We start from the raw sequence: 24,332 nt of genomic DNA, 5'->3' as shown, positions 1-24,332 counted from the left end.
CTTAAGGACAAAGATGGTGACTGAAGTATTTACAGGGAAAACCTTTGCAATCCCCCCCCCCCCCCCCAAAATTAGGCCCATTCACCTACTGTCTCTAAAATGTGTACGCCTCCCATAATACAGCAATTTAAGGGTTAAAAGCATGTTTGAGAGCAGGTTTTAATTGTAGACCCGAAACTTGCTTGACACGTGCCTGATGTGGATGTCAGATTGGCTGCAGGCTGTTCACATTTATCAATACAGTCAGCGTTGAGGACAAAATGAGTGTGTGTGTGTGTGTGTGTGTGGGGTTGGGGGGGGGGGGGGTGTATCATTCAGCGCTGCTGTAGTCTACTGCTCATGAGTATTCCAGCTGCAAACCACTGCAGTTTCTCAGCTCTGGAAAATCTGTCCCTCCCTTTGCATTATGTCTCTCTTGTCCTCCTCCTCTCTTTACCAGCTCTTGAGTCAGCAAATCTTAGCAGTTTGATCTGACAGTCAGTCACCACTAACCCCTCCTCTGCTTGTCCCCTCCTCCCCCTCCTAGAAGATATCTCTCTCTGATTCCCGAGTCCACTTGTGCATTTGTGTTGTCAGTCATTAGGAAACATTTCCAAAACATTCAACCCAGCAACCGCAGACAAAAAGTGCTAATGAAGAGCACTGTTCATTTGTTGCTAGTTAGATTCAAATGAACACCTTGTTCATCTTATTACATGCTTTTGAATGCAAAAACAACAAAGCGAGAAAACTTTTGGGAAGAAAGAATATTCGGTAACAACATAGGTTTAATTTGTAAACTTTAGTTAATGAACTAAGAATCACACAAGTAACAAAAATTAATTAATGTTTCAAGCATTTACTAATTTTGGTTAATGTTAATGTAATCTATAATTATACTACTGTTTATTGTTAGCTATATTTCATGTTTGTTCATAAACAATTTACTAATGTTCATTTAAACGACTCGCAGTGTAAAAAATGTATTCCCTTTAGTTTCGACTAATGTTAAGGTACAGAACCTTGTTGTAAATTGTTAACAAATATTGCGCATATTGAGTATTGATGTATTTAAAAGGCCGTAATTAACAGGGTTTCCAAATCTTTTGACCAATTCATGTCCATGTCTTTTCAATTAATTCAGTCATTTAGATAAACATTTAAAAAATTATTTAGTACAGAATGCTATTAGACAACAATTTCTTGAGGTTGAAATATTTGAAAGCTGAGCAAAAAAAGCTGAACTAGTTTTCGTTTTAAAAGGCCTAGAAATTAAAGTAAATTTTAAGTAAATTCCAGTTTATATAAAAACTTGCAGTTACTTATTATTTAGCGCCCCCACGTGGATACTAAAAAATCGGTTGAAAATAAAAATATAGCTTGGTCTCATTGTGAAGATACAAAATTGTAAGATGGCATAATTTACACAGCATTTTTTTTTCAAACTTTTTTATTAATTCATAACCGTTTTAAATCTATTGCACTTTGAAATGTATGTGTGCGACCACTACTGGAGATAGAAAACATATATTAGCTGAGCATTTAACAGGGACTTTATTGGTAAGCACACGTGCTATCATATACAGCAAGGAGAGCTTCCTACAAAGTTTGGTACCAATTTATTCTCAACCCTGAAGCAGCCAATCAAGATCTTCCAATTCACTTGAAAAATACAGGCAGGTCTGTTCAAACAGGACTGGAAGTAAACTGCAGGAGGCAGTAGCAAAGTACTAAGATCCCTCCCCTTCTTCGTCAGATTCCTCCTCCTCCTGCTGACCCTTCTTCTGCAATTACAGAGAAAGGAAAAAGAAATACAAGTGTAAAAATCACAGTCAAATTTCAATGTTGATTTTGTTATATTTTAAGGTATGGTTAACTGGAAAAATGAATATTTACCGAAAATTAAATCACCCTCAGGCCATCAAAGGAGGAGATGAGCTTGTTTCTTAATTTAAACCGATTTGGTGAAATGCAAGTGCATGTGAATGGGTGCCGTCAGAATGAGAGTGCAAACAGCTGCTTAAAACATCAAAATAATCCACAAGCAATTCACACGACTAAAGTCCATCATTTAACTTGGTATGAAGTGAAAATATCCAAGTTTGTAAGAAACAAATCCATCATTAAGGCTTTTTAACTTTAAACCATAGTTGATCTGTGCATATTTCCTTCCTGATTCAGACAACACAATTTTTTTTACTGGAGAAAGCTATATTACACATAGAGGACTCGTTTGACATTAAAAACATGTTAATGATGAATTTGTTTCTTACAAACACACAGCTTTTCACTTCACAAGACATTGATGGACTAAAGTCATGTGGATTATTCTGATTTTATCAGCTGTCTGAAATCTCATTTTGAGTGACTTATGTGCATGAATGTAGCCGGTGTGAAAGTGTCCACTGTTTTTCTACTCACCAGCTTAAGAAAATCAATGAGTTTATAGGCATCTTCCCCTGTGGTCAGGTCCAGGAAGTCTCGTGGGATTCTGTAGGACAGACATGGGCTGGGCTGCACAGTGACGTCACTGGTGGTGTAACGGAATGCAGGTCTGTCCTAATAAAATACAACACACATATATATATAAAAGCATATTTATCTTTTAAAAGACAGGAAGTGCAATACATATGAAAAGGGTCCAACTACCTGCAGAGCTGTGTCTTCTTGCGTTTGATTGGCTGTGAGATTTTTGCCAGATGTTAGCTCCTCCCACGTGAAAAGCAAAGAGTCTGTGACTTCACCAAACGGGTTGAAGTCAATCAACCACACGCGTCCCTTTACAAAGACAAACTTTTTTTATAAGCATGTGCAAATATTTTCATAATTGTTAAAGATTCAACTCAAACCTGCTTACAACAACTTGCTTGCACTATAAATGCAGTCCATTTACCATTTTTTTGCATTGGAGCTACATTTAATAAAATCCATTGCTATACAGTAAATGACACATTCAAATGTGAAATTTGCATTCATAAAGACTTACTGAGCTGTCTCTGTAAACGTCCAGGACGACTAAATAAAGAAACAACACTGTTAATGCACATATGCAACTTTTTAAAAACAAGACAAATATTTTCTGCCTCTCCACACTTATACACTTACAGTCCTCGTCTGGGAACTGATATTGAATGTGATCTCTAAAGAACTCCAGTATTGCAGAGGAGATGCTGTCCTCTTGTTTGGTGATGTGCTGGTAATGTTGTGTGTAATCTCTCTGACTAATTGCTAAAAAACAAACTTGATCTCAGTATGTAGATTATCATGCTAGGTGCTAGGACAATGTTGTTTAAAAGGTTCTACTTATTTCCATTGCATTAAACATATTATCCAAAACATTCACTTAAAAGCATAATATTTAAAACAGGACACAGACACATCAATTTAACAAATGCAGAATTTTCATACCGATTACTTTATTCTCTTTCACAAAGCAGCGGAATTCCGCTCCTGGAATGAGCTCGCTCCATTTTCTCAACACCAACTGCAAAAAATTAGTCCCACAGAGGAAGAACATATTGTGTAATAATATTTATTTATTTAGGAGATATTTAAGGGTTATTCATCGGGTTTCATTATGACTTATTACAATAATATAATATACATTATTTTTTTTATTTTTTTTAAAGTCTCTTATGCACTTATTGGTATTTATTAAAAAATAATCAAAAATAATAATAATAATAATAATAATATTGTGAAATATTATTCCAGTTTTAACTGTTTTCTATTTATATACGTTTAAAATTGTTATTTGTTCCTGTGATGCAAAGCTGAATTTTCAGCATCATTACTCCAGTTTTCAGTGTCACATGATCCTTCAGAAATCATATTAATATGCTGATTTACTGCTCAAGAATCACTTCTTATTAATGTTGAAAACAGATGTGCTGCTTAATATTTTTATCTTTTTGGAAACTGTAATACATTTTTTCAGGAATCTTTGATGAATTGAAAGTTCAAAAGAACAGCATTTGTTTGATTAAATAATATTATTAATATAACAATATAATATAAGTATGAGTATGTACGAATATGTTTGGCTGGTTTATTGTGATTCTGTACCTCATATTTTATGGTTGGGTCTGGAGAATCATCACTACAATGGAGGAATCTGACAAGAGAGTAGAAAATTATTACTTCAACCAACTGCTTTCTTGAATTTCTTAAGAACGAAAACCCCAATCACATGGCGCATGATGGGAACCGAGAATATCAGCATTTAGGAACCTGTGAGCGTTCAGAGACCTGTGTGAGTCACTTACGGCTGTGTGAGGTCATGCGTGATGAAATCTGAACTTTTGAACAAGAGGAAGATGTCGCATAGACTCTGACACTGTAAGGAACTGTTCAGGGCAATCCAGTTAGCATCCTGAGAGGAAGACGGAGAGATGAAGGATGTTGTGAGTATTATGTATTCATGTGTATGAAATGTGATCGCAGGTAAAATCTTCTCACTCGAGGGGCGCTCCAGTTCAGCTTTGGGAAGACACGCCCACCAAGAACATTTATTGCCTCTTGCACCCTTATCTTGAACTCTGGGAATTCTGGAGCCTGAAAAAGACTCACACACTTTAGTACCTGCACAAGTGTATGACGTGACAGCTTTGACTGGCTGTGAGGATTCAGACGCACCGTAACTGCTGTCGTAGTTTCATCATCAGTCCACTGGAAACCAAAAGCATGACATCAGTTAACTAGCTGGCTGTTTAAGAGATAACTAAACACATTTCACACAGCCATACACATACCTGAACATCCTCCTCATCTGAGTCACTGTTATTTGTCTGTGTTTGTGAACTGTTGTTTTCACTATAAACAGAGACAACCAGATATTGGTTATTTAATCAATAACCAGGTTAAAAAAAAAGTCAAATCTAGTCGCCTTTATTTATTAAGTGCTCAATTTTAAAGTCAGTTCATCATTGATTCAGTGATGTTACGGTCCAGCTCAGTTCAGTTCAAATTGTAAATATTGCCATAAATTAAAAGTGAACAGAAAGAGTTGTTATAATTTATTCAATACCATTTTTCCCCAAATCTCACCTGCCAGAAACCACAAGTGTCCCGTCATCAAATAAATAATCAATTACATTTTGAGGTATAGGTAGAATCAAGCTGGGAAAAAAGAAAACAACCAAACTTAATAACAACAGCACTGGCATAACAACACAGATAACTATATGAGCTTAAAATCTAATATTTTAAGCGTATAGTACATAATTTTCCTATATCTTCCTTTAAATAATGTACTATAACAATGCTTAAAATCGTTTGAGTTTATATAGAAAGAAAGAAAGAAACACACACACACACACACACACACACACACATTTATAGTACAGTGATGGAATCACATTATAATGCAACTACTAACGCTCGATTTTGTGGACTTTCTGAGTTTTCCGATCTTTAAATCTTATCAGTCTACGCGAATAACTCACTTACCTCTTAATCGTGTGTTTCTTGAATAAAGGATACCAAACAGAAAACTGACAGTTTACAACCTGCTCTTTCTTCATGCTGCCAGAAACTTACAGTGGTAAACTGCGCAACCTCGAAAACATTCCGGCATAACGATAGTATTAACAACTGCAGTTCCGGCTCATAGCCGTGCTTTGATTTGAAACGAATCAGTATTTTCATACTTCAATAGGAGTTTTGTTCAATAATATTAGTTTTTCTTGAACATTAGTGATTAGGCTGACAGTATAACGTATGCAACTCGCTCCACTGCGGTGCACACGAGGAGGAACGGTTTTACCGGCACACAAGTAACGTAGGCAGAGCTTTGTGACTAACTTACTTGGAAGAAAACTAAACTAGATAATCACTGCGATTAATTTGACATACTTTAGGATTTGTCTGGTACGTATGGCACTGATTGAACCTACTTAGATTGTTCTTCCGTTGCTTTGTTTATGTATCAACTAGACTAGGTAACTGTGGTCAGATGCCCTGTAACTTAATTTCTGTTGTAGGTGCAGATTTACTGTATCTGCTCCATCCCTGATCGCGTGCACAACATGAGCTCTCCTAAGAAAGCGACCACTGAACCTCGTGTCATCAAAGAGGAGGTAAGAATCTGTCTTAAAGTGATAGTTCACCATTTGCTCAGCCTCATGTTGTTCGAAATCTGGATGCTTTTTTTTAATAGTGCATTTTTCCAGTGAATTATGTCATTTTTGCCTAGCATTAGTTGTTTTTCACAGATAAAAAATATCCTATGGAAAAAGAACAACATGAATATTCATTTTTGTGTGAACTGTCCCTTTAAAATAATGTCATTTTTGTTATAAGCTGTGACTAAAGTACTCTGTAAACATATGAATTATGTGTTTTTGTCAGCTGATTGTGAGTGGAAACTGGGTGAAGCTGGAGAAGACCACATATGTGGATCCCTCTGGAAGCACCAGGTATTGATCTGTGATTGATTGTGTGTGTGTGTGTGTGTGTGTGTGTGTGTGTGTGTGTGTGTGTGTGTGTGTGTGCATGATGTGAGACCTTTGACTTCTGGACTGAGTGAACATGATGATACTCCCACTGACTAGAATGGTCTTGTTTACTGCTGCTTTCAATTAATCAGCCTAAAATATTTTTCTCTTTCATTTTCACATGCATAGATAGATTGGTAGGTGCTTGTATGATTAGCTATTAAATTATGCACAATATAATCTGGATGCATATTTTTGTTTCTTCAAAAAATGTTTTTTAAATATTTTAAATTTTAAATGATGTATTGATATGATATTGTTAATGTTGCCATGCATGTAGACATTGTTGCTGATATGGCGTTAAAACATAAATAAATAAATAAATTGTCTCCTCAGAACATGGGAAACAGCAAAGAGAACAACCCGAGTCGCAGACAGCGCTGCCGATGGTGTGTGTGCAGTCTCTTGCATGCTTATTTCAGCCAGTGTGTATGCGTTAGTGCTCTATATTTATTTATATGTTTGAATTCATCTTTAGGTGTATCAATCATAGCCCTCCTGAAGAGGACTCTGCATAAAGACTGTGTCGTAATGGTGAAGCAGTTTCGTCCACCCATGGGATGCAACACACTGGAGTTTCCTGCAGGTCTGATTATGCCAAAAAAAAAGATCTTATATTACCTAATCTGATTAGGCTGAGTTCAATAAAAACATTCCAGTTTTTCACAAAAATAAGAATTAAGATTTTTCAAATTATAAGTATATCAAATTAACAGAAGCAGTCAAATGTTTAATGTTTGAATGACAAAAAGAAGGATTACAAATGTGCCATTTAACTGTGCAAAAAAAGTGATAATCAGGATAAGGCATAAAATAATGTCTTTAGAATCATTCATACATGTGAAAATTGACTGAGAATTTTAAGAAATTATTCTTATAAGTCTCAGAGGAAGAAAGGCAGTTTTCAGGTGATGGAGGGATATTACAAGACTAACTCAGTTTACAAATGGTTGTACTGCAAAAACATCATATTTTGTGAAAAATGTGATGTGCTTGAGCAAAACGGTCACTATTTTTTTGGAAACAAGTATTGGATTTCCTTCAGCAAATATGATGGAAATATGCAAATATGACAGTGTAGTTATCGATTATTCTCTGTGCGTGAATATTTCAGGTCTGATAGATGACAATGAGAGTGTTGAAACTGCTGCTTTGAGGGAACTAAAGGAGGAAACGGGTTACAAAGGAGAAGTAGTGGGCATCACCCCAGGTACAACTGCTTTAATGTGTGTGTAGACCTGACAAAATGTATTTATCTTTGCATATTTTAACGTCTCATCCCTATGTCTTGTAGTCACGTGTTTAGACCCGGGCTTGTCTAACTGTACCACACAGATGGTGATTGTGCATATCAATGGAGATGACAATGAAAATATAAACCCCAGTCAGCAGCTGGGTGAGTGAAGGAGCATCAGGAAGCTTTGTTACTAATAGTTCATCACAGAACCATGTACCTATTTATACTGTGTTTTAAATGCTGAGCAAATCGTTTTCTTTTGTCTCCATTATGCTGTCTAGGTGATGGAGGTACGTATTTGATTTATAATAAAGTTGTCAACATTATTGCTTTGTGGTTTTTGTTCTGAAATCATATCATTGCTTGCCTCTCAGAATTTGTGGAGGTTATTCATCTACCTCTGGATCAATTTCAGCAAAAAATTGATGGTGAGTGATCTTGCTAATGAGAAATACATAAAGCTTTTGTTTTTTAATGATATCTGTTGGATATAAATAACTGTAAAAAGTGCATAAATAAATGACCTGTTTATTCAATATTCATTTTCAGTTTGTTAGGGTTTGATTTGATGTATTAAAACAGAATTGTTATTGTTTTGTTATTTTCTATAGAGTTGCTACAGAAAGAGAAAATAGTGGTGGACTCCAAGGTGTATATTTATGCCATGGGAATGTCACAGGCCTTCTTTAAACCCAGAGAGTTGCCTCTGCTGAAGCAGTGAGATGCACAAAACCTGGAGAACACTAAAGACAGACAAAGTTTGTGTGCTGTCACACACTGTTGTGTTTGGAAGGCTGTTTCTGCAATGGGATTAAAAAATAAATAAATAATAAAAGAGTAACTGAGACTTTTTAACCACAACTCTTATAATTCTTGTGAGATATAAACTTAAAATTCAGACTTTTTTGTAAAATGAATTTACATCATTTACATTATTCAGTTTTTTGTTTGTTAGTTTCTGTAATGGTGTAAAAAGAAGGAATTGCAAGTTTATATCTCACAATTCTCTCAGTTGTGAGAAAAAAATAGTCTGAATTGTGATATATAATCTCTCACAATTACTGTTTTTATTATTAATTTTTTATTCCGTGGATTCGAAAACATAGCTGTGATTAAATCAACCAATACTTGACCTTGACCTTAGTGTTTTGCAATAGTTGCCTGAACATTCCTATTAAACTAACATTACTTGATTAACAGGTATTCACCATTTGCAGTTTTTGAATTTTGCGTTTTAGAATTAAAAAATATGAATATATAGGATTTAGACCAAATTGAGCTAAAAGTTTTGGAAACTAAAAATGTATCTTTTTTTCTCTTCTCTGTGAATAGTCCTGTTGCTGTTGACCTAAGAAATTATATTTAAAGGTCATACATATAGTGTCACAGAAAGACTCCTTATTAAGAAAGAATGTGTTCTAAAATGTGTTCTAAAATGTTCTAAAACATTGCAGTTTGTACTGGAAGATGCAAATTCAATGCTGTTCACCTAAATAACATCATTTTTGTCTAATAAATTTGACAAGTTACATTTTTGCATTTGTGTGTGGTTTTGTCTCCAAATTGATCATCTTTATCATTCTTCCATTTACTAAGAGTGTGATCCAGATCAATTGGCAAACCCAACTTTGATTTCTTTCTAGGGTTTATTGGTCATTTGCACAGGGTACAACTTGGCACTGAAGGTTTGTATATTTATATTTAGTTACCTAAGTTAAAGAATAAAGTAATCCATTCAGTATATTATAAATTGATTAAAATAATTTATTGTATTGTTTATATTTTTATATTAGACAATCCTTTACCAACAGATAAGCTTTTTTTCTCGGCTGGAACACACATTGAGCATGTTTTAAAAAGCCGAAAATGTAAATATAGCCACGTGAGGCAACATTAAACAATTAGTTTTATTTGAAAAAATATATATATATTATTTTATTTGTACAAAAATGATTTTGTACACTTGTGATACTTTTGCTATATTTATATATATAGCGAGAGAGAGATAATATAATTATTATTTATTTTGTTGTGGACAGGCACGAAGTTCTACTGGGAAAGTGACGTAGTTCCGGCGGGGTCCTGACTATTAAACACTTTTCGCGCCAACATTGAAAGAGCAGCTCCGCGTCTGGTCCAGCGCAACAATATTAAAAATCGCTTTCATTGAAAAACAAAGCGAAGTAAAGCTATCGAATCAAAATGACAGGTAAGATCAGCAGCAAGTTAGCACAAATGCGAGGCTAGTTTATCACTCCGTTGAATAAACCATAGTTACAAGATAAATGAGAAATGTAAGTCGCTGCAGTTCCTCCTAGAGCAAGACGCTTAAATCTGTTTTCTAGCTAAATATCTTTGCTTTTGCCGTATCACTAAATACGAAATAATGTATAGAGGTTTAATATATTGCTGAATTTGTATATAGTATGTTCCTGAACTTTATCTGATCATATATTTTATATGTGCATGATTTTAAGCAAGTCCCCATGACAGTCAACATTATACTGTATATTGTATCTAAAATATTTAATCAATGTATAACGTTATTATACTGGTCTATATCCCCCTGAGAATATGACACCTTGCATCATTACATTGGTTGGAACATAAGAAACAAAAAGTATACAAATAGTATACATTGCATCTAATTTGAATAAAAATGTGTTCTTCGGGCAAACCATGATGAAAAAAAAGTGTAATAACTTTGCAACATTTTCATAAGAATATTTCATAGGAATATTATTGATCTATAATTTCTTACCCTATTGACTTGTGTTTCCCCAAAATTCCTGATTGACATGCTGTTTGTCCTGGTGTCCTCTACATGTATGAAAATTATGCACTATTTCATAACAAAAAGTCGTACAGTTTTATGAGATGTTTATGACAACATTATCATATTTCTGAGTGCTAAATTTGATCATTCTGTCAATATCAGTCATTTTAAAGACCAAGTAGAGGGAGTTTTTATGATCCAACCTAAAACTGGCATGTAGGGTCTCAAAGAAATTCACTAAATAACGATGTCCTTAAATATTAAAAATTAAATATGCCTATATATTTGTATGGTATATTATACATGATCCTTCCAAACTGTTGATATAAATTTAGTGTTTGCTCAATGTGTGTGTGTGTGTGTGTGTATATATATATATATATATATATATATATATATATATATATATTAATAATAATATTATTATATTTTTATCCGAATAACTTAGTCCTGGAGTCATCTACAATGGACATATAAAATATGAATAATTTTATTTATTTTTTTGTTTTGTTTTTTTCTCCATTAGTTTCTTATGTTCCAGCCAATGTAATGATGTAAGGTGTCATATTCTCAGGGGGATATAGACCAGTATAATAACGTTATACATTGATTAAATATTTTAGATACAATATATAGTATAATGTTGACTGTTATGGGGACTTGCTTAAAATTTATTTATATATATATATATATATATATATAATAACATATTATAATGTTATGCTTTTAATGTATTTAATTCGATTATATGAATCTGCGTTCATATGTCTGTCATCAGAGGAGGAGAATCTGGACATGTTGCTGTCTTTATTTGCGGAGAGTGAGGGACAGGAACAGGAGACTCCGGCCGCTGGAGAGGGCAGTGACAATCTGGACGACCTCTTCGATGAGGATGATGATGGTGATCCCTATATTGAGCCGGAGGAGGAAGGTGAAGATGATGTGGCGCCTGGGAACTCCAGCTCAGCTGAAGGGGACAGTGACTTGAATAAGTCCAAGGAAGATCTGGAAGGTAGAGCTCTGTAGTTATTCTAGGCATGATTATAGATGTGCAGGTTATGCACGTATTGTGTGCTGATCATGAGTGTGTTTGTCTCTCAGCCGAGCTGAAATTAATGCAGCAGAAGATGCAAAAACTACAGCAGCAGCTGGAGGCCTCGCAGAAAACCACACAGCCTGAAAACAAACCCTCCGTCCAGAGACAGACAAGCACTAAGTCCTTAACAGTACCTCAGGGGGGTTTGAAAACTCCCCCACCAACAGGACGGGACAGCGATTGCTCTCCTCCATCAGATGTCACAGCAAAGCTGAAAAACAAGCAGAGGACGGCCCACCACACCAAAGCAGGTGAATGTTGCATTGACTCTTTTTGCTTTCAAAAATTGAAATGTTTGCAATATATTAAAATCATATGAATTTTATTTTTTGTAACAAGCCACTTCAGTAAGCCGGCCTTCTTCTGGCCAGAGTATGATCGACTTGCCATCTCAGCCAGTAAGAGACGCTACGAAAGTAAGCCGCACGTTGAAGTCTCCGCCCCCTCTCAAGACTCCTCCCACTGTGTGTCAGGCCACGCCCCGTCAATCGGTCAGTCAAGAGGTTGCCGTGGAGAAGTTCTCAGGTCTCAGACTCAGGTCAGTGTACTGTAAATTGGGCTCGTTGAAACTGTTAATATTGCTGTAATTGATTTTATTATATGGAAAACAAATAATTTAAGTTACAGTTAATATGCTGGTTTGGTGCTGAAGAAATATTTCTCATTATTATCAATATTGAAAAACGTTTTTTTTTTTTTTCTTAATACTTTTGTGGGAACAGTCATAAGCTTCCATTGTAAAGTTTGCGGTAAGATTAAAAAAAAAATGGAAATAACAATTTTATTTTTCGAAGATGCATTAAATTGACAGTAAAGATTTTATAATGTTACAAAACATTTTTTCTTTAGAAATCTCTATTCTGAAATTATGTAATGTATTACAGTTTCCACAAACGTTAATAACAAGTACTATACTTATTACTGAAGCACCAATATGATGTTTAATAATTGAGCATAATATTAGAATGATTTCTGAAGGATCATGTGACATTGAAGATTGGATTGAGGCAGAAAATTCAGCTTAGACATCTCAGAATAAATTGGATTTTAAAATATATTTAAAAAAAATTTATAGTGATTGTACAATATTACTGTTTTGACTTTATTTTTCACCAAATAAATGCAGGTGAGCGTAAGAGGCTTCTTAAAAAAACTTGAATAATCATAATTATTTCAGACATTTGACCAGTAGTGTAAATATGTATTTGAGATTTTCTTACTATTGAAAAACACTGTTATATTTCCCTGTAGGAAACCACGCTTGGCTTCCATAGACATTGAGCAAAAAATGGCCAACCGCAGACTGATCAAGCTCTCTCAGTTGCCCGATCGACTGGCCAGGGACAATTTAGAGAACAGCGACTGGGTCACTTTCGCAGTGCTGATAAATAAAATCACCCCACAGAGCAAAAACAATGTAAGTGATCATCATTTGCGAGATCTCGTATCCTGTATATGGATTATATGACCTGCATTTAATTACTTGCATGTATTATTTAATTTTTTTGTAGGGGAAAACCTTCAGCATCTGGAAGCTGAACGATCTTCATAATTTGGAAGTGAATGTGTCTCTCTTCCTGTTCGGGTCTGTTCACACGGATCTGTGGAAGACTGACACTGGGACAGTGATTGGCATCCTCAATCCCAACCCAATGAAGAACAAGGATGGTTCCAGTGAGGTTTGTGTAGAAATCTCTCAATATTTTATATTTTAGAATAATACAAATGATACATTTTGACTCTTTGCATCCTTAATTGAACAAAACCAAAATAATATTAACCACTAGTAAACTCAGTCTAATAAGTCTTGATGACATTAGCTGAAATGGAAAGACATTTAAGAGAATTAAAAAAATTAGCAGAACAACTGAACTAAAACTGCTGTTAATTTTATAAAATAACATAAAATTCCGTTTGCATTCCATTTCCAACCGATCAAATCCTGATGCATGAAAAGTCCCATCCTTGATTATTACCTGCTGAATATTGTTTTGCTCAAAAGTGTCACATTTATGGAAGTAAAATGCAAACGGAATTTAATGTTATTTTTAACAATCAATTGCGGTTTTAAGTTTTTTTTTTTTTTGTCTCTTAAATGTCTTTCCATTTCAGCTAATGTCATCAAGACTTATTAGACTTTGAATTTATAATAAACTGTCATATTGAGACCTCAATTCATAATCTAAATAATTATTATTACTGTAATATAAACCAAGAGTGATAAACAAAGCCCTGGCCTACTGGTGTTATTGTGAATTATTATTTATTTATTTATTTATTTATTTATTCAAATAAAGCTTAAGTAAAATATAAATATTTCAATACTTATTTTTTTCAAAATAAATTGAAGTTGACATCTGAAAAATTACTAATACTTAAAAGAAATTAATTAAAATGAAAGTTTTTGTAAACAAAAAAAAACTGACTTTAGTATACAAAAAAATACTAAAGTTTAAATTAAAATTCTATACTATACTACAATATACTATAATACATAAATAATAATAAAGTAACAGTATAAATACTTAAATAATATTTTGCATAACCCCTTTTTATTTATAAATATTTTATGGAAGTGAAACAGGTTTTCAACATTTCATGTTCATTTTAATGACTGTAATTGTTATTTATTGTTTTCTCCAGCTCTGCCTGACAGTGGATCACCCACAGAAGGTCCTTATAGTGGGAGAAGCCATGGACTTTGGCACTTGCAAGGCTAAAAAGAAGAATGGAGACTCTTGCACTCAGCTAGTCAACTTAGTGAGTCTCCATGTCTAAACCTCATGCTTTACTGCAGCTATTCACAGTTGGCCAATTCATTGCTCCTGTTTGCTTTAACAGTATGAATGCCAGTACTGCCAGTACCACGTTAAAGCCCAGTACAAGAAAATTAGCTCGAAAAGGGCAGAGCTTCAGTCCAGCTTCACAGGCTCCGCCCCTGGCAAAGGAAGGGGGCGGGGTAGTTTGAAGGAGCGCCTGTGCAAATCTGACTTCCACTACGGGGGCATGTCCTCACTCGCCTGTGCGCCCTCAATGTGAGTTCACTGCCTCTTTTTATGACTGTCACCTCCCTTTAAATCCACCCACACCCTAATATTATTGCATTAATCTTTTTATTTTGACAGGTCTGCCCCACAGCCAAAGAAACAACCCACTATACAGTCTGTTTTGGCATCCATCCCAACAAAGAAACTTGGTAAACTTCTTGTTTACTACATTTTTATTTTTTTCACATGTTAATTTTATGCTGGTGTTCATGTTTTCTAATCAAGTCTTCCTTCACGTAGTTCTGGATTCAGGTGAGGTGTCGGGCTGTTCAGATGACTTCAGAGGCCTGATATCTATGCCGACACCTGGAGCGCTTAATATTAAAAAGCATTTAGGACAAGCCAAGAATACAGGTAATTTTAAAGGGATAATTCATCCAAAAATGTAACTTCTGTCACCATTAACTCACCCTGATGTTTCAAACCTGTCAGAAAACTTTAAATCTAATTTACACTTGTGCATATTCAAACCATCATGCCAGATTCGACATCGCTGTTGGTTTTCATGCATTTCATGTCATTTGAGCACTACCGGTTACACTTCTAATAAATATGAATATTCTCTGGTGTTGCTGTACTGTTTTGGGCCACCAGATGTCTGCCGAATGCCACCCCACAATTATCATGCAAAGAAATAAACCAAAAGCAAGCACATTTGTGTCACAGAAATATAAGAAAAGTTTCTGTGAATCTTTTGCAAAGGTCTTAAGTTACACAAATAAAGATATTTAATAGAGCAGAAAGTCCTACATTAGTATTAAATGTTGCATGCACTGCAAAAAGTGCATTTTGTTTCATCTAAACATCCCTAAATCAGTATACATTTACTTGAGATGCAAATGAAACATGAAGTCATGTTTTCTGAGAAATTGAACACAATGTGCACAGCCTCAGTGCATACTAATAACCATGTAAATTGAATCTCCGACTTGCCTTTATTTAATCTAGCTGTTGCAGGATCTTCAGTTCAGTCTATATCTGCGTCTGATCTTCTCAAGCAGCAGAAAGAAGAGCTTCAGCAGAGAATATTGGCTCGAAAGAAGAGGGCGGAAGAGATTCAGAAGAGGTGAGAGGTGTTTGTTCTAGTTAATGGTGCTTTGACTACAAATTTGTTTTGCGATACATTTGGAAGCTTATTCATTGTTTAGTGTTTCAGTATTGAGTCTTTGGGTTGATTTGTAGTCTCTAACTTCTGTAAACTGCAAATCCTTTGTGCTTATGATAAAGACCTTTAACCTGTCCATATAGTATATGTACTAAAATATTAAGTCTTCTCTACCCAGGGTGCTCCAGAGTAGTGCTCCATCTCGGCCAAATGTAAGCAGGGGTCCCTTGCTCTCCCCGAAAGCAGCCTCGCAGGTTCCGAAAGGGTCACCTGGCCTCACGTCTTGTCTCTCAGGCCCTCCTGTGCCCACTCTAGGCCGTGGCTTTTCAGAAGGAGAAGACATCTTCCTTGATACATCTCCACCTTCATCAAAGAGCTTCTCTGCCACAAAGGTATTGTTTCGGGAAAGTAATCCAACATTTCTTAAAGAATATTTCCAGTTTCAGAACATTTTGTTGTAGTGTAATCTTTTTTTTATTTGTTTACTAGAATTTAAATTAAGTGTTTCTAATAAAAATTATATTTTTAAATAATTTTTACAAAATAATATTAATACATGGAAAACCTCAATTTATTCAATTAACATAAACCTACAAAAAAAGATTTCTTTATTTTACAAATTAAAAACATTAGTTCTTTTAAAATAATTATGGATATAATTTAAGAAAACAAATATTTTATATATATATATATATATATATTTATTTATTTATTTAGATATGAATTTATACATTTTTATTATTACATTTATTTGATTATTATTAAATGTAAATAAAAAATAATTCATTTTGTGCCAAATATTGCAATAAGAATCAACTATGCTCTAATGCGTCTTTTAATTTTCTACTAAAATCAACAGCTGTCAATAGATTCAAATAACTCTGACTAAACTCATGATTTCCAGCCTCAGTAAAGCAGTAATTCTGTAAAATTCAATATGTTAGTTGATATATTTTTAGACTTTATATTTATACTCTGCACAAACAGTAAATCGGTTTATTATAGCTACTGTTTATTTTTGCTTAGTTGGCGGCAGTGAGGAAACTCCAAGCTAAAGGCTCAATAATCGTTAAAGATGACCCGAATGCTGTAAAACGCAAGCGAACCAACGGTGATGACATCACAGAGCGAGTGGCGCGTAGTCTCTCCACACCTACAGGTACAGACATTCTCATCAGTTTTATTATTGACTCTTTAATTGCTTGATTTGTCCTCAATTGCACTTATTCTTCTAAAAATTCATCTGTAGTATCAGATGAAAATTCAGTTGGTGAGGAGGAGGAGCCAGCTCAGAAAAAGAGGCGGGAACAGCAAGAGTATATCCAATCGAAGGAGTTTCAGCGTATCCTCAACGCCAAGTCCTCAAACTCATGGATGATGGGAGAGGTGTGAATTTTGCCTGAACATCAGTGCGCGTGTGTTTTGATATGAATGTCAGTGCTTTGATGTATGGTGATGTCACAGTGGGTGGGCGGAGCTTGCATTTGATTTGAAAGCATTCACCATAATCTTGCCAGATGGCTTTATTTGCTTTGGATTCTGTAGTGTTTCTTTTGTCGTATGCGATATGAAATGATGCCCAGGTGGAGTTTGCTCGCATGTTTGACAAAATGTCTTCTGTCTAGATTGAGGAAAGGGCCATGCAGGAGTATTTTGAGCCGCTGGTGCAAAAAGAGAAGATGGAGGAGAAGATGAGGAGCATCCGGGAGATGAAGTGTCGAGCCGTCACCTGCAGAACCGTAAGTGAACAAATTTGCAACTAAAGAGACTCGGTATCTGTCCTTCATGCTGAGTAATCCATTAATTACATAATTCAATTTTTCAGTCAAAAACATAGGTCACAAACAGCATTGGACACGTTTTTAGAGTTCAAGTGAAAATCCCTGTTGAGTAAATAAGTGTCTCATTCAGATCCTTACAAAAACAGAGCGATTTCTTCTGCATCATTAGTAGCTAATCAGTATTTATTTACAGCAAGTCATAATAACAAACCAATTAAACATAATTTGTGACGTAAAACCTCAATAAATGTTGTTTAAGAGGAACGAAAGGGAAAACAAACCTCTCTAAGATGCTAATTATACAATTATGTGGTTTCGGACTTTTTCCACCTGGAAATCACGGCCTGTGTATGTGGTTTAGTTCATGAGCCCTTCTCGCCCGCAGTGTAAATACACCCACTTTAAACCAGCGGACCGCTGTGTGGAAGAGAAACACGACTACCAATGGCACGACGCCGTCAAACGCTTCTTCAAATGCCCCTGTGGCCAGAGAAAGATCTGCCTGGCACGGATGCCACATGGAGCCTGCAGGTACCGGGACACAGCTGCACCTCTATCGTCTTAAATATATTACATTATATAACATTTTAATACTTGACTGTCAGTTTAATATTTGTTACTGCATATTGTAATATAAATTTCACTTTCCATTTTAGCCATTGTGGCCTTTTTAAGTGGGAAAGAGATGGCATGTTAAAGGTACAGTTTACATTTTTTTACTGTTTTTCTTATTTCGACTCCTTGATTCTGATGCTGGATTACTGTGTTTGGAATGTGTTTATTACAATTTGGATTATGTCTTTCAATGGCGTCTTGGAAATCTGATCGTGTCAGCATGTGTTTGGTAACTCAAGGTTGCTCAAGATTTGACCTGTCTCTCATTTTCACAGGAGAAAAAGGGACCCAAAATAGGAGGGGAACTACTGTTGCCACGTGGAGAGGAACAGTCCAAGTTCCTCAACAGTTTAAAGTAGAGTCAGCTGTCCCGTGTGCAGCCTGAGCCCAGTTTGACACGGAAGAGGACGCTTGGATCATGTCTTCAGAATCAGAAAGGGGCTTCAGCGATATATTTGGTCGATGTTAAATGTCATTTTAGTGCTTGTATGCGGCCTATAAATGTTTTAAGTTAAGCTATCAAGTCTTTTTAAATGTAAATATTCTTATGTACTGTTATTTTAATTCTAAACTTTTATATCAACCATGTGAAGTGGCACATCTGAATTAAACCATACTGAGTGAACTTGCCGTGTTTTATAGACTTTATATGAACGTTCTCATTGATTTGATCAGAGCAGTAGGAGTGTCAGTAAGTGCATGTGAAATTCAGGAAGGTCAAATCTTTTCTTAGGAATTATCCCATCTGTAGGCACACAAACCTGGGCTCTTTTTATTATATATATATATATATATATATATATATATATATATATATATTAAATTAAAAAATTAAATTTATGCATTTAGCAGATGCTTTTATCCAAAGCGACATATATATATATATATATATATATATATATATATAATATGGTGTGTGTGTTATTTTTATGAGTTTAAAAGATGGGGCAAAAGTCAGGTCTTCCATTTTTTTTCTTTTATTGTTTTTTTTTAATATATATATAATTCTGGTTGGTACATTTTATATCGAATCCTCACTAATGTGGAAAATGAGAAGAGCTTTAGTCACACTTCAGTAAAGACCAAAAGTTATTAAAAACGGAGGTCAGATGACAGCTGGACATAATTACTGAAGAAGGAAATGAGTTTAAAAAAAGCTTAAAATCACAAACCCATCATGAATGTTTTGATAAAGAATCCAATAATAGAGTAAAGATAAGCAATTAGATTAAATTCACATTCCAAACGCAAACCCTTTTATTATAGATGTATTAAGAGGATTTAATCTGTAAGTGCTAATGAATAATAGATTAATTACATTATGTAGTGAAAGTATTCGCTCAAACGATAGTTATCCACTTTCCAAGGCACTGCACGTGCTTGTATGTGTTCAGACATAGTAGCGGCGGCGGTGAGGGTATTGTGGGTATTGCCCATCATAGTGGAATTGTCTCCACTGCTCGTTCTTCTCTCTGGTCCTCTCGTACTGTTCTGTTGATGCAAAGTCAGACAACGGCTAGAACTGGATCAATTCCTCAAAGACTTTTATATCTTAAATGACAAAAGGTAAAAATTTTTTTAAAGGAACAGTACACACAAAAATAACAAATTGCCGAAAATGTACTCACCCTAAGGCCATCCAAGATGTAGATGAGTTTTTCTTCATCAGAACACCATTACAGTACATCACTTGCTCACCAGTGGATCAGTGAATGGGTGCCGTAAGAATCCAAACAGCTGATTAAAACATAACAATAATCCTCAAGCAATCCACACAACTCGAGTATCTTTTTTGTTTTTTACTTCAAACCATTGCGTCCGGCTAAAATACAAATCTTCTATTCATGATATTGCTTTCTTCACCAAAAATTTAATCTTGAGAAATACGCACAGAAGTGGCGATTTAAAGTTTAATCACCTTGATTATTTGACACGACAGCTTTTCTTTTCAGAAGACATTAATTGATGGAGTGGTGTGGATTACATGTGTATTGTGATGTTTTAAACACCTGTTTTGACACTTACTCTGACGGCACCCATTGGTGAGCAAGTGATGCTAAATTCCACCAAATTTGTTCTGATTAAGAAACAAACTCATCTACATCTTGGATGACCTGAGGGTGAGTAAATATTTAGCAAATTACAATTTTTGAGTAATCTATAGCTTAAAAGAAATTTAGTCACAGAGTTTCCACCAATTTACTGCGGTAGCATATTAGCTATGATTATCATCAAAAAGGAATTTAAATCTATTATGTTATGTAGAAATGATAATAACTATGGAACTTTAGCTAGAACTATGGTTGCCATGGACCATGGTAAGGAATCATTCATAAACTAATCTTTATCAGTGTATTCGGAACAATACAATTTTTTTGTTTAATTGAATCAACTGTGCAAAATGGACTGTTTACTTTCAAAACACCGAACTAATGTCACTTATCTAGTGTACTGGATAGAAACGGTGTCTGAGAGGCGCAGAGCCACTGCTGTCATATTAGTCTGGGAACTCTATCCTGTAGAGGGTTTGATCTGGAAGCCAAGAAAATCAGACAGGGAGATCAGTCTCACCATCGCGCTCCTCCTCTAAATAGTTCTCGTGTTTGTTGTTTTGTTCCTCTAAGTGCTCTCTCCTTCGCTTGTTTGTAACCATCTTCACCCTCTGCTCCGCTAAAAGTTAGTGAAAAAACAGCATGATTTTAGTATACAATAATATCATGTAAATGAGATGCCATTTTAAAATATATTTTCATGTTTTCTCTTATCCTCCCCAATTTTTTTTTCATTTGATTAAAAAATACTGAAATAATGTGAAATACCATTTAAATTAGATGATTTCTATTTTAAAATAGGATTTATTCCTGTGATGCAAAGCTGAATTGTCAGCATCATTGCTCCAGTCTTCAGCGTGCCACATGATCCTTCAGAAATCATTCCAATATGCCTCTCCTCAGAATTGTTTGAAATTTATTTGAAATGGAAATATTTGACCAATATGGGTTTTCAATGGTACTTTCACATTTTTGTTACATTCTTGCTTAAAACGCATTAATTGACAAAGCTTTCTGTAGTTTAGAAATAACGAGCCAATGCTGATCATCTGAAAATGGGCACATATCAGGTAAAATTGCTTTGAGGTTTTATGACACATCATTCAAGAGCAGTTAAGCATCTACTATCGTTGCAGTCCTGCATGTTTTCAGGTTGCTATCATGTCCAACATAAACAGATTAAAGGGTGACACATACTCCCATAAACCAGTTGACAGCAGCGCACCGATATTAGCAAATTGAGGGCCAAAAATAATCTAGGTTTTGCTCTCTCTCTCTTTCTCCACAATGAGGGAGGTTAGTTGAGCTCATGTCTGCACATTCCACTTTCAAGCCCCAATTGCTTTAACTCCTCCAACATGCAGTTCCATCACACACACATTGCTGACGATTTAAAATACACTAAAGTAAAACTTTTCCATGCCTTCACTGCTGCAGTAATAGACTAGCTGGGTAAAGGACAGCCTGATGCCGTTTGGACAAGTGTCCATATGTATGTGCGTGTCTGTGGGAGAGAGAGAACACTGCTCCATATTGTCCTGTTGGACCTTCTAGCCCAATGTTTTAGACTCTGAGTCTCCCACCGTCGAAGATAATAGTCAAACATATTTTCTATGGATTTTTTTACTTGAAATTCTGTGACTGAAAGGTAATTGTGACTTTGCATCTCACAATTCTGACAATTTTTTTTTCCCCCACAAAATTGCAAGATATTAATTTACAATTGTGAGAAAAAAAAAGTAAGAATTTTGAGTAAAGGTTGCAATTACCTCTTTGAAAGTTTTTTTTTTTTTTTTCAATGAAATACATTTTTTTTCCTCCTGAAAAATAAACTCCGATTATCCAGAAGAAAAAAAATCTGAATTTGTATTACGTAATTTTGACCCTTTTTGTAAGTTTCCATAAATGAATGTATTTTATTCAATAGAAAAAGAAATAATAATTTAAAAAATATATATGTGGGCTTGAGAAATATAATAGGTTTGTTATAAATTTATAATATGTTGTACATCTAGCTTTTTTTTTGTTTGTTTTTTTTGTTTTTTTTTGTTTTTTGTGAGGTCTGGTCAAATTAGCATATTGTGTTCCATATCAAATTCCGATTGACTCTTTTATCTGCATATTTAATTACAGTAAGTAGGGGGCTATGTAGGGGGCTACAAAGACTGTAAATTGTTGATTTTGGTAATATTGGTTTTACAGTTCTGATTATTTTGGTTTATGTTAAACTGATTATCTTTTATTGCAATTTCACATAGAAAAGGCTAGTCACACATTAAATTAAACATAAAATTTTGAAGTAGAAAGACTGAAATAGTATATTTTTTGTAAAATGTACTCAAGTCTTTGTTTTGTTGGTAACACTTTACAATAATGTGTCATTTGTTAAGATTAAAGTATTAACTAACACGAATGAACAATTACAATATTTATTAATCTTTGTTAATGTTAGTTAATAAAAATACAGTTGTTCATGTTAGTTTACAGTGCATTAACTTATGTTAGCAAACACAACATGGAATTTTAATAATGGATTGGTAAATGCTGAAATTAACTAGTTAAGATTAATAAATGCATTAGAAGTATTATTTATTCTTAGTTTAACTAAAGTAGTTAACTAAAGAACCTTATTGTAAAGTGTTACCTCCTAGTGTTCCTTCTAGTTAATTTGCTCGTAGTGAACACTTCTTATATCTGAGAGAATGATGTTAAAGAAGTCTGTTCACTCTTTTCTTCACATCTGTATCCTATTGCGGTGGGCATTAGCATAAGTTAAATGTGAATACAATTTTAATAGGAGATTACTTAAATTTGATTTTAAGCTCCTTAATTGGTAAACTACATATTAGGAGTGTAATTGTCTCTTCATTTTGATTAAACCTATAAGGATTATGGGAAAACATTAGGGTCGTTTTACTGCACTCACCATAGTACTCTTCAGAAGTTCTCGGGGATCTGCGACTGCGGTGTTTGAAGAAGTTTGAGGCATCAGAAGCTGGCATGAAAACTTGTTTAGGTGCCCCTGCTAAAACAATGTAGTAAGAGGAGGGACTGGTATTTAAATTTGGAGTGTGTTAGTGAGTGTGTGTTATACTCACTTTGAGCTTCACTGTCTTTTCCATCTTTAACGGCTGCACTTTCAACCCTGGCCAGAACTAAAGGGAGAGAAAGTTTCCTTTTTACAGTTTTTTTGTCTGGCCTTTGGAAAATTCTATTGATTTTAAATTTAGCTCATATCATATACTGTATGTGAAATACATTTCACATATGTGTTTCTTATAGTTAAAGAACATCAAGAAATGAATGAAAGCTTTGAATACATATATAAAATTTTAAGTACCATAGTTGTACCTTGTTTTTTAGTACTATTGGGCATTTTGGACATGCATCTTTAGAAATACCATAAAATACCATGTAAACATGGTATATGAGTGTTGCAATCATTTAGTACTATGGCATCTTAAATCACACAATACTGTTTTACAGTGGTAAATAGGATGCTACAAAAAAATTTTACTTTCTATTTTAATATTTGCAGCATAAATTTCATAAAACTTTTTTACCCATCTAAATGAGTTGTCATGAACAACGACTGTTTTTATGTAAAGCAAATCTTTTAAATATTTAAAGGGGAAAAAAATGTATCCCCAAAGTATCGATAGGTAATAGCTACTCACCAATTAGAATGAGGATGGTGGACAGCAGTGTGAGTAGGAGGGTATGAGTCCTGGCCATCCTTCAGAAGATGAGTGTGTCTTATGCAGGTATCAGAACCACAGCAAAGGGTCTTGAGATCTTATAGTGTTTGTGTGTGTGTGAGAGAGAAAAGGAGAAGAGGGAAGGCAATTTAAAGGAGGGGGAGCTGAAATTTCACTGGCCCAGGGGAACGCAGGAGGAGCGAGAGAGGAAGACATGGACCCCAGAACACACCCATTGATCAGGCCTTAGTTGTGCATAACAGCCTTTATCATCACTGACCGTTACTGACCAAACTTTTAGATCTGGCAGGTTTATAGTTTAGCATCAGGTTTCCATTCCAATTAAAGAAATGAAAATGACCAAGTTTGTGTGATGGATTATTCAAGCAGCTACTCATCAGGATTAAGACTATCTATCTATCTATCTATCTATCTATCTATCTATCTATCTAT

The 24,332-nt window shown here is 34.8% G+C and overlaps 4 protein-coding genes across 6 annotated transcripts in view; 2 read left to right on the top strand and 2 right to left on the bottom strand.

Annotated features, from left to right (window-relative positions):
- The window catches only part of LOC132098752 (coiled-coil domain-containing protein 3-like), an 81,727-nt gene extending 73,160 nt beyond the window's left edge, over nucleotides 1-8,567 (top strand). Inside the window, exons 4-12 of one of the 2 annotated variants that reach the window (XM_059504916.1) lie at nucleotides 5,967-6,056; nucleotides 6,328-6,395; nucleotides 6,810-6,862; nucleotides 6,952-7,059; nucleotides 7,588-7,683; nucleotides 7,768-7,869; nucleotides 7,992-8,000; nucleotides 8,085-8,138; nucleotides 8,322-8,567. In XM_059504916.1, coding sequence (XP_059360899.1) covers nucleotides 5,967-6,056; nucleotides 6,328-6,395; nucleotides 6,810-6,862; nucleotides 6,952-7,059; nucleotides 7,588-7,683; nucleotides 7,768-7,869; nucleotides 7,992-8,000; nucleotides 8,085-8,138; nucleotides 8,322-8,431 — 690 coding nt within the window. In that variant the 3' untranslated portion in view covers nucleotides 8,432-8,567. Of the gene's footprint in view, nucleotides 1-5,966; nucleotides 6,057-6,327; nucleotides 6,396-6,809; nucleotides 6,863-6,951; nucleotides 7,060-7,587; nucleotides 7,684-7,767; nucleotides 8,139-8,321 lie in introns of both variants that reach the window. The other variant, XR_009422968.1, reaches the window with a different exon arrangement.
- LOC132098754 (cell division cycle protein 123 homolog) lies at nucleotides 1,517-5,856 on the bottom strand. The gene is made up of 13 exons (XM_059504919.1): nucleotides 5,428-5,856; nucleotides 5,026-5,097; nucleotides 4,731-4,791; nucleotides 4,615-4,647; nucleotides 4,438-4,533; nucleotides 4,245-4,351; nucleotides 4,045-4,093; nucleotides 3,388-3,463; nucleotides 3,085-3,207; nucleotides 2,966-2,994; nucleotides 2,629-2,757; nucleotides 2,401-2,538; nucleotides 1,517-1,763 (listed from the first exon to the last, which is right to left on the bottom strand). The coding sequence occupies exons 1-13, from the start codon at nucleotides 5,499-5,501 to the stop codon at nucleotides 1,710-1,712; spliced, it is 1,041 nt and encodes a 346-aa protein (XP_059360902.1). The 5' UTR covers nucleotides 5,502-5,856; the 3' UTR covers nucleotides 1,517-1,709.
- Nucleotides 8,568-9,759: 1,192 nt separating the features above from the next.
- LOC132098745 (protein MCM10 homolog) lies at nucleotides 9,760-18,755 on the top strand. Its single transcript, XM_059504900.1, has 18 exons — nucleotides 9,760-9,919; nucleotides 11,265-11,498; nucleotides 11,588-11,833; nucleotides 11,922-12,120; nucleotides 12,834-12,999; nucleotides 13,094-13,261; nucleotides 14,226-14,342; nucleotides 14,424-14,617; nucleotides 14,708-14,778; nucleotides 14,870-14,983; nucleotides 15,578-15,695; nucleotides 15,913-16,126; nucleotides 16,761-16,893; nucleotides 16,984-17,120; nucleotides 17,360-17,473; nucleotides 17,901-18,046; nucleotides 18,172-18,214; nucleotides 18,406-18,755. Exons 1-18 carry the CDS (start codon nucleotides 9,913-9,915, stop codon nucleotides 18,487-18,489), a joined length of 2,505 nt encoding a protein of 834 aa, XP_059360883.1. The 5' UTR covers nucleotides 9,760-9,912; the 3' UTR covers nucleotides 18,490-18,755.
- A 341-nt stretch (nucleotides 18,756-19,096) lies between these two features.
- On the bottom strand, nucleotides 19,097-24,010 carry LOC132098755 (unique cartilage matrix-associated protein-like). 2 transcript variants are annotated; one of them, XM_059504920.1, is made up of 5 exons: nucleotides 23,859-24,010; nucleotides 23,280-23,336; nucleotides 23,108-23,206; nucleotides 20,702-20,800; nucleotides 19,097-19,621 (listed from the first exon to the last, which is right to left on the bottom strand). In XM_059504920.1, the coding sequence occupies exons 1-5, from the start codon at nucleotides 23,914-23,916 to the stop codon at nucleotides 19,521-19,523; spliced, it is 414 nt and encodes a 137-aa protein (XP_059360903.1). In that variant the 5' UTR covers nucleotides 23,917-24,010; the 3' UTR covers nucleotides 19,097-19,520. The 2 variants fall into 2 exon arrangements, with proteins under 2 accessions (XP_059360903.1, XP_059360904.1); XM_059504921.1 differs by having other exon boundaries at nucleotides 23,108-23,203.
- Between the last annotated feature and the right edge of the window lie 322 nt (nucleotides 24,011-24,332).

The sequence above is a fragment of the Carassius carassius genome, chromosome 22, assembly GCF_963082965.1.
Source record: "Carassius carassius chromosome 22, fCarCar2.1, whole genome shotgun sequence".
NCBI classification, from domain to species: Eukaryota; Metazoa; Chordata; class Actinopteri; order Cypriniformes; family Cyprinidae; genus Carassius; species Carassius carassius.
Note: the sequence above shows the minus strand (reverse complement) of the source record. Positions and strands in the feature narration are given on the sequence as shown.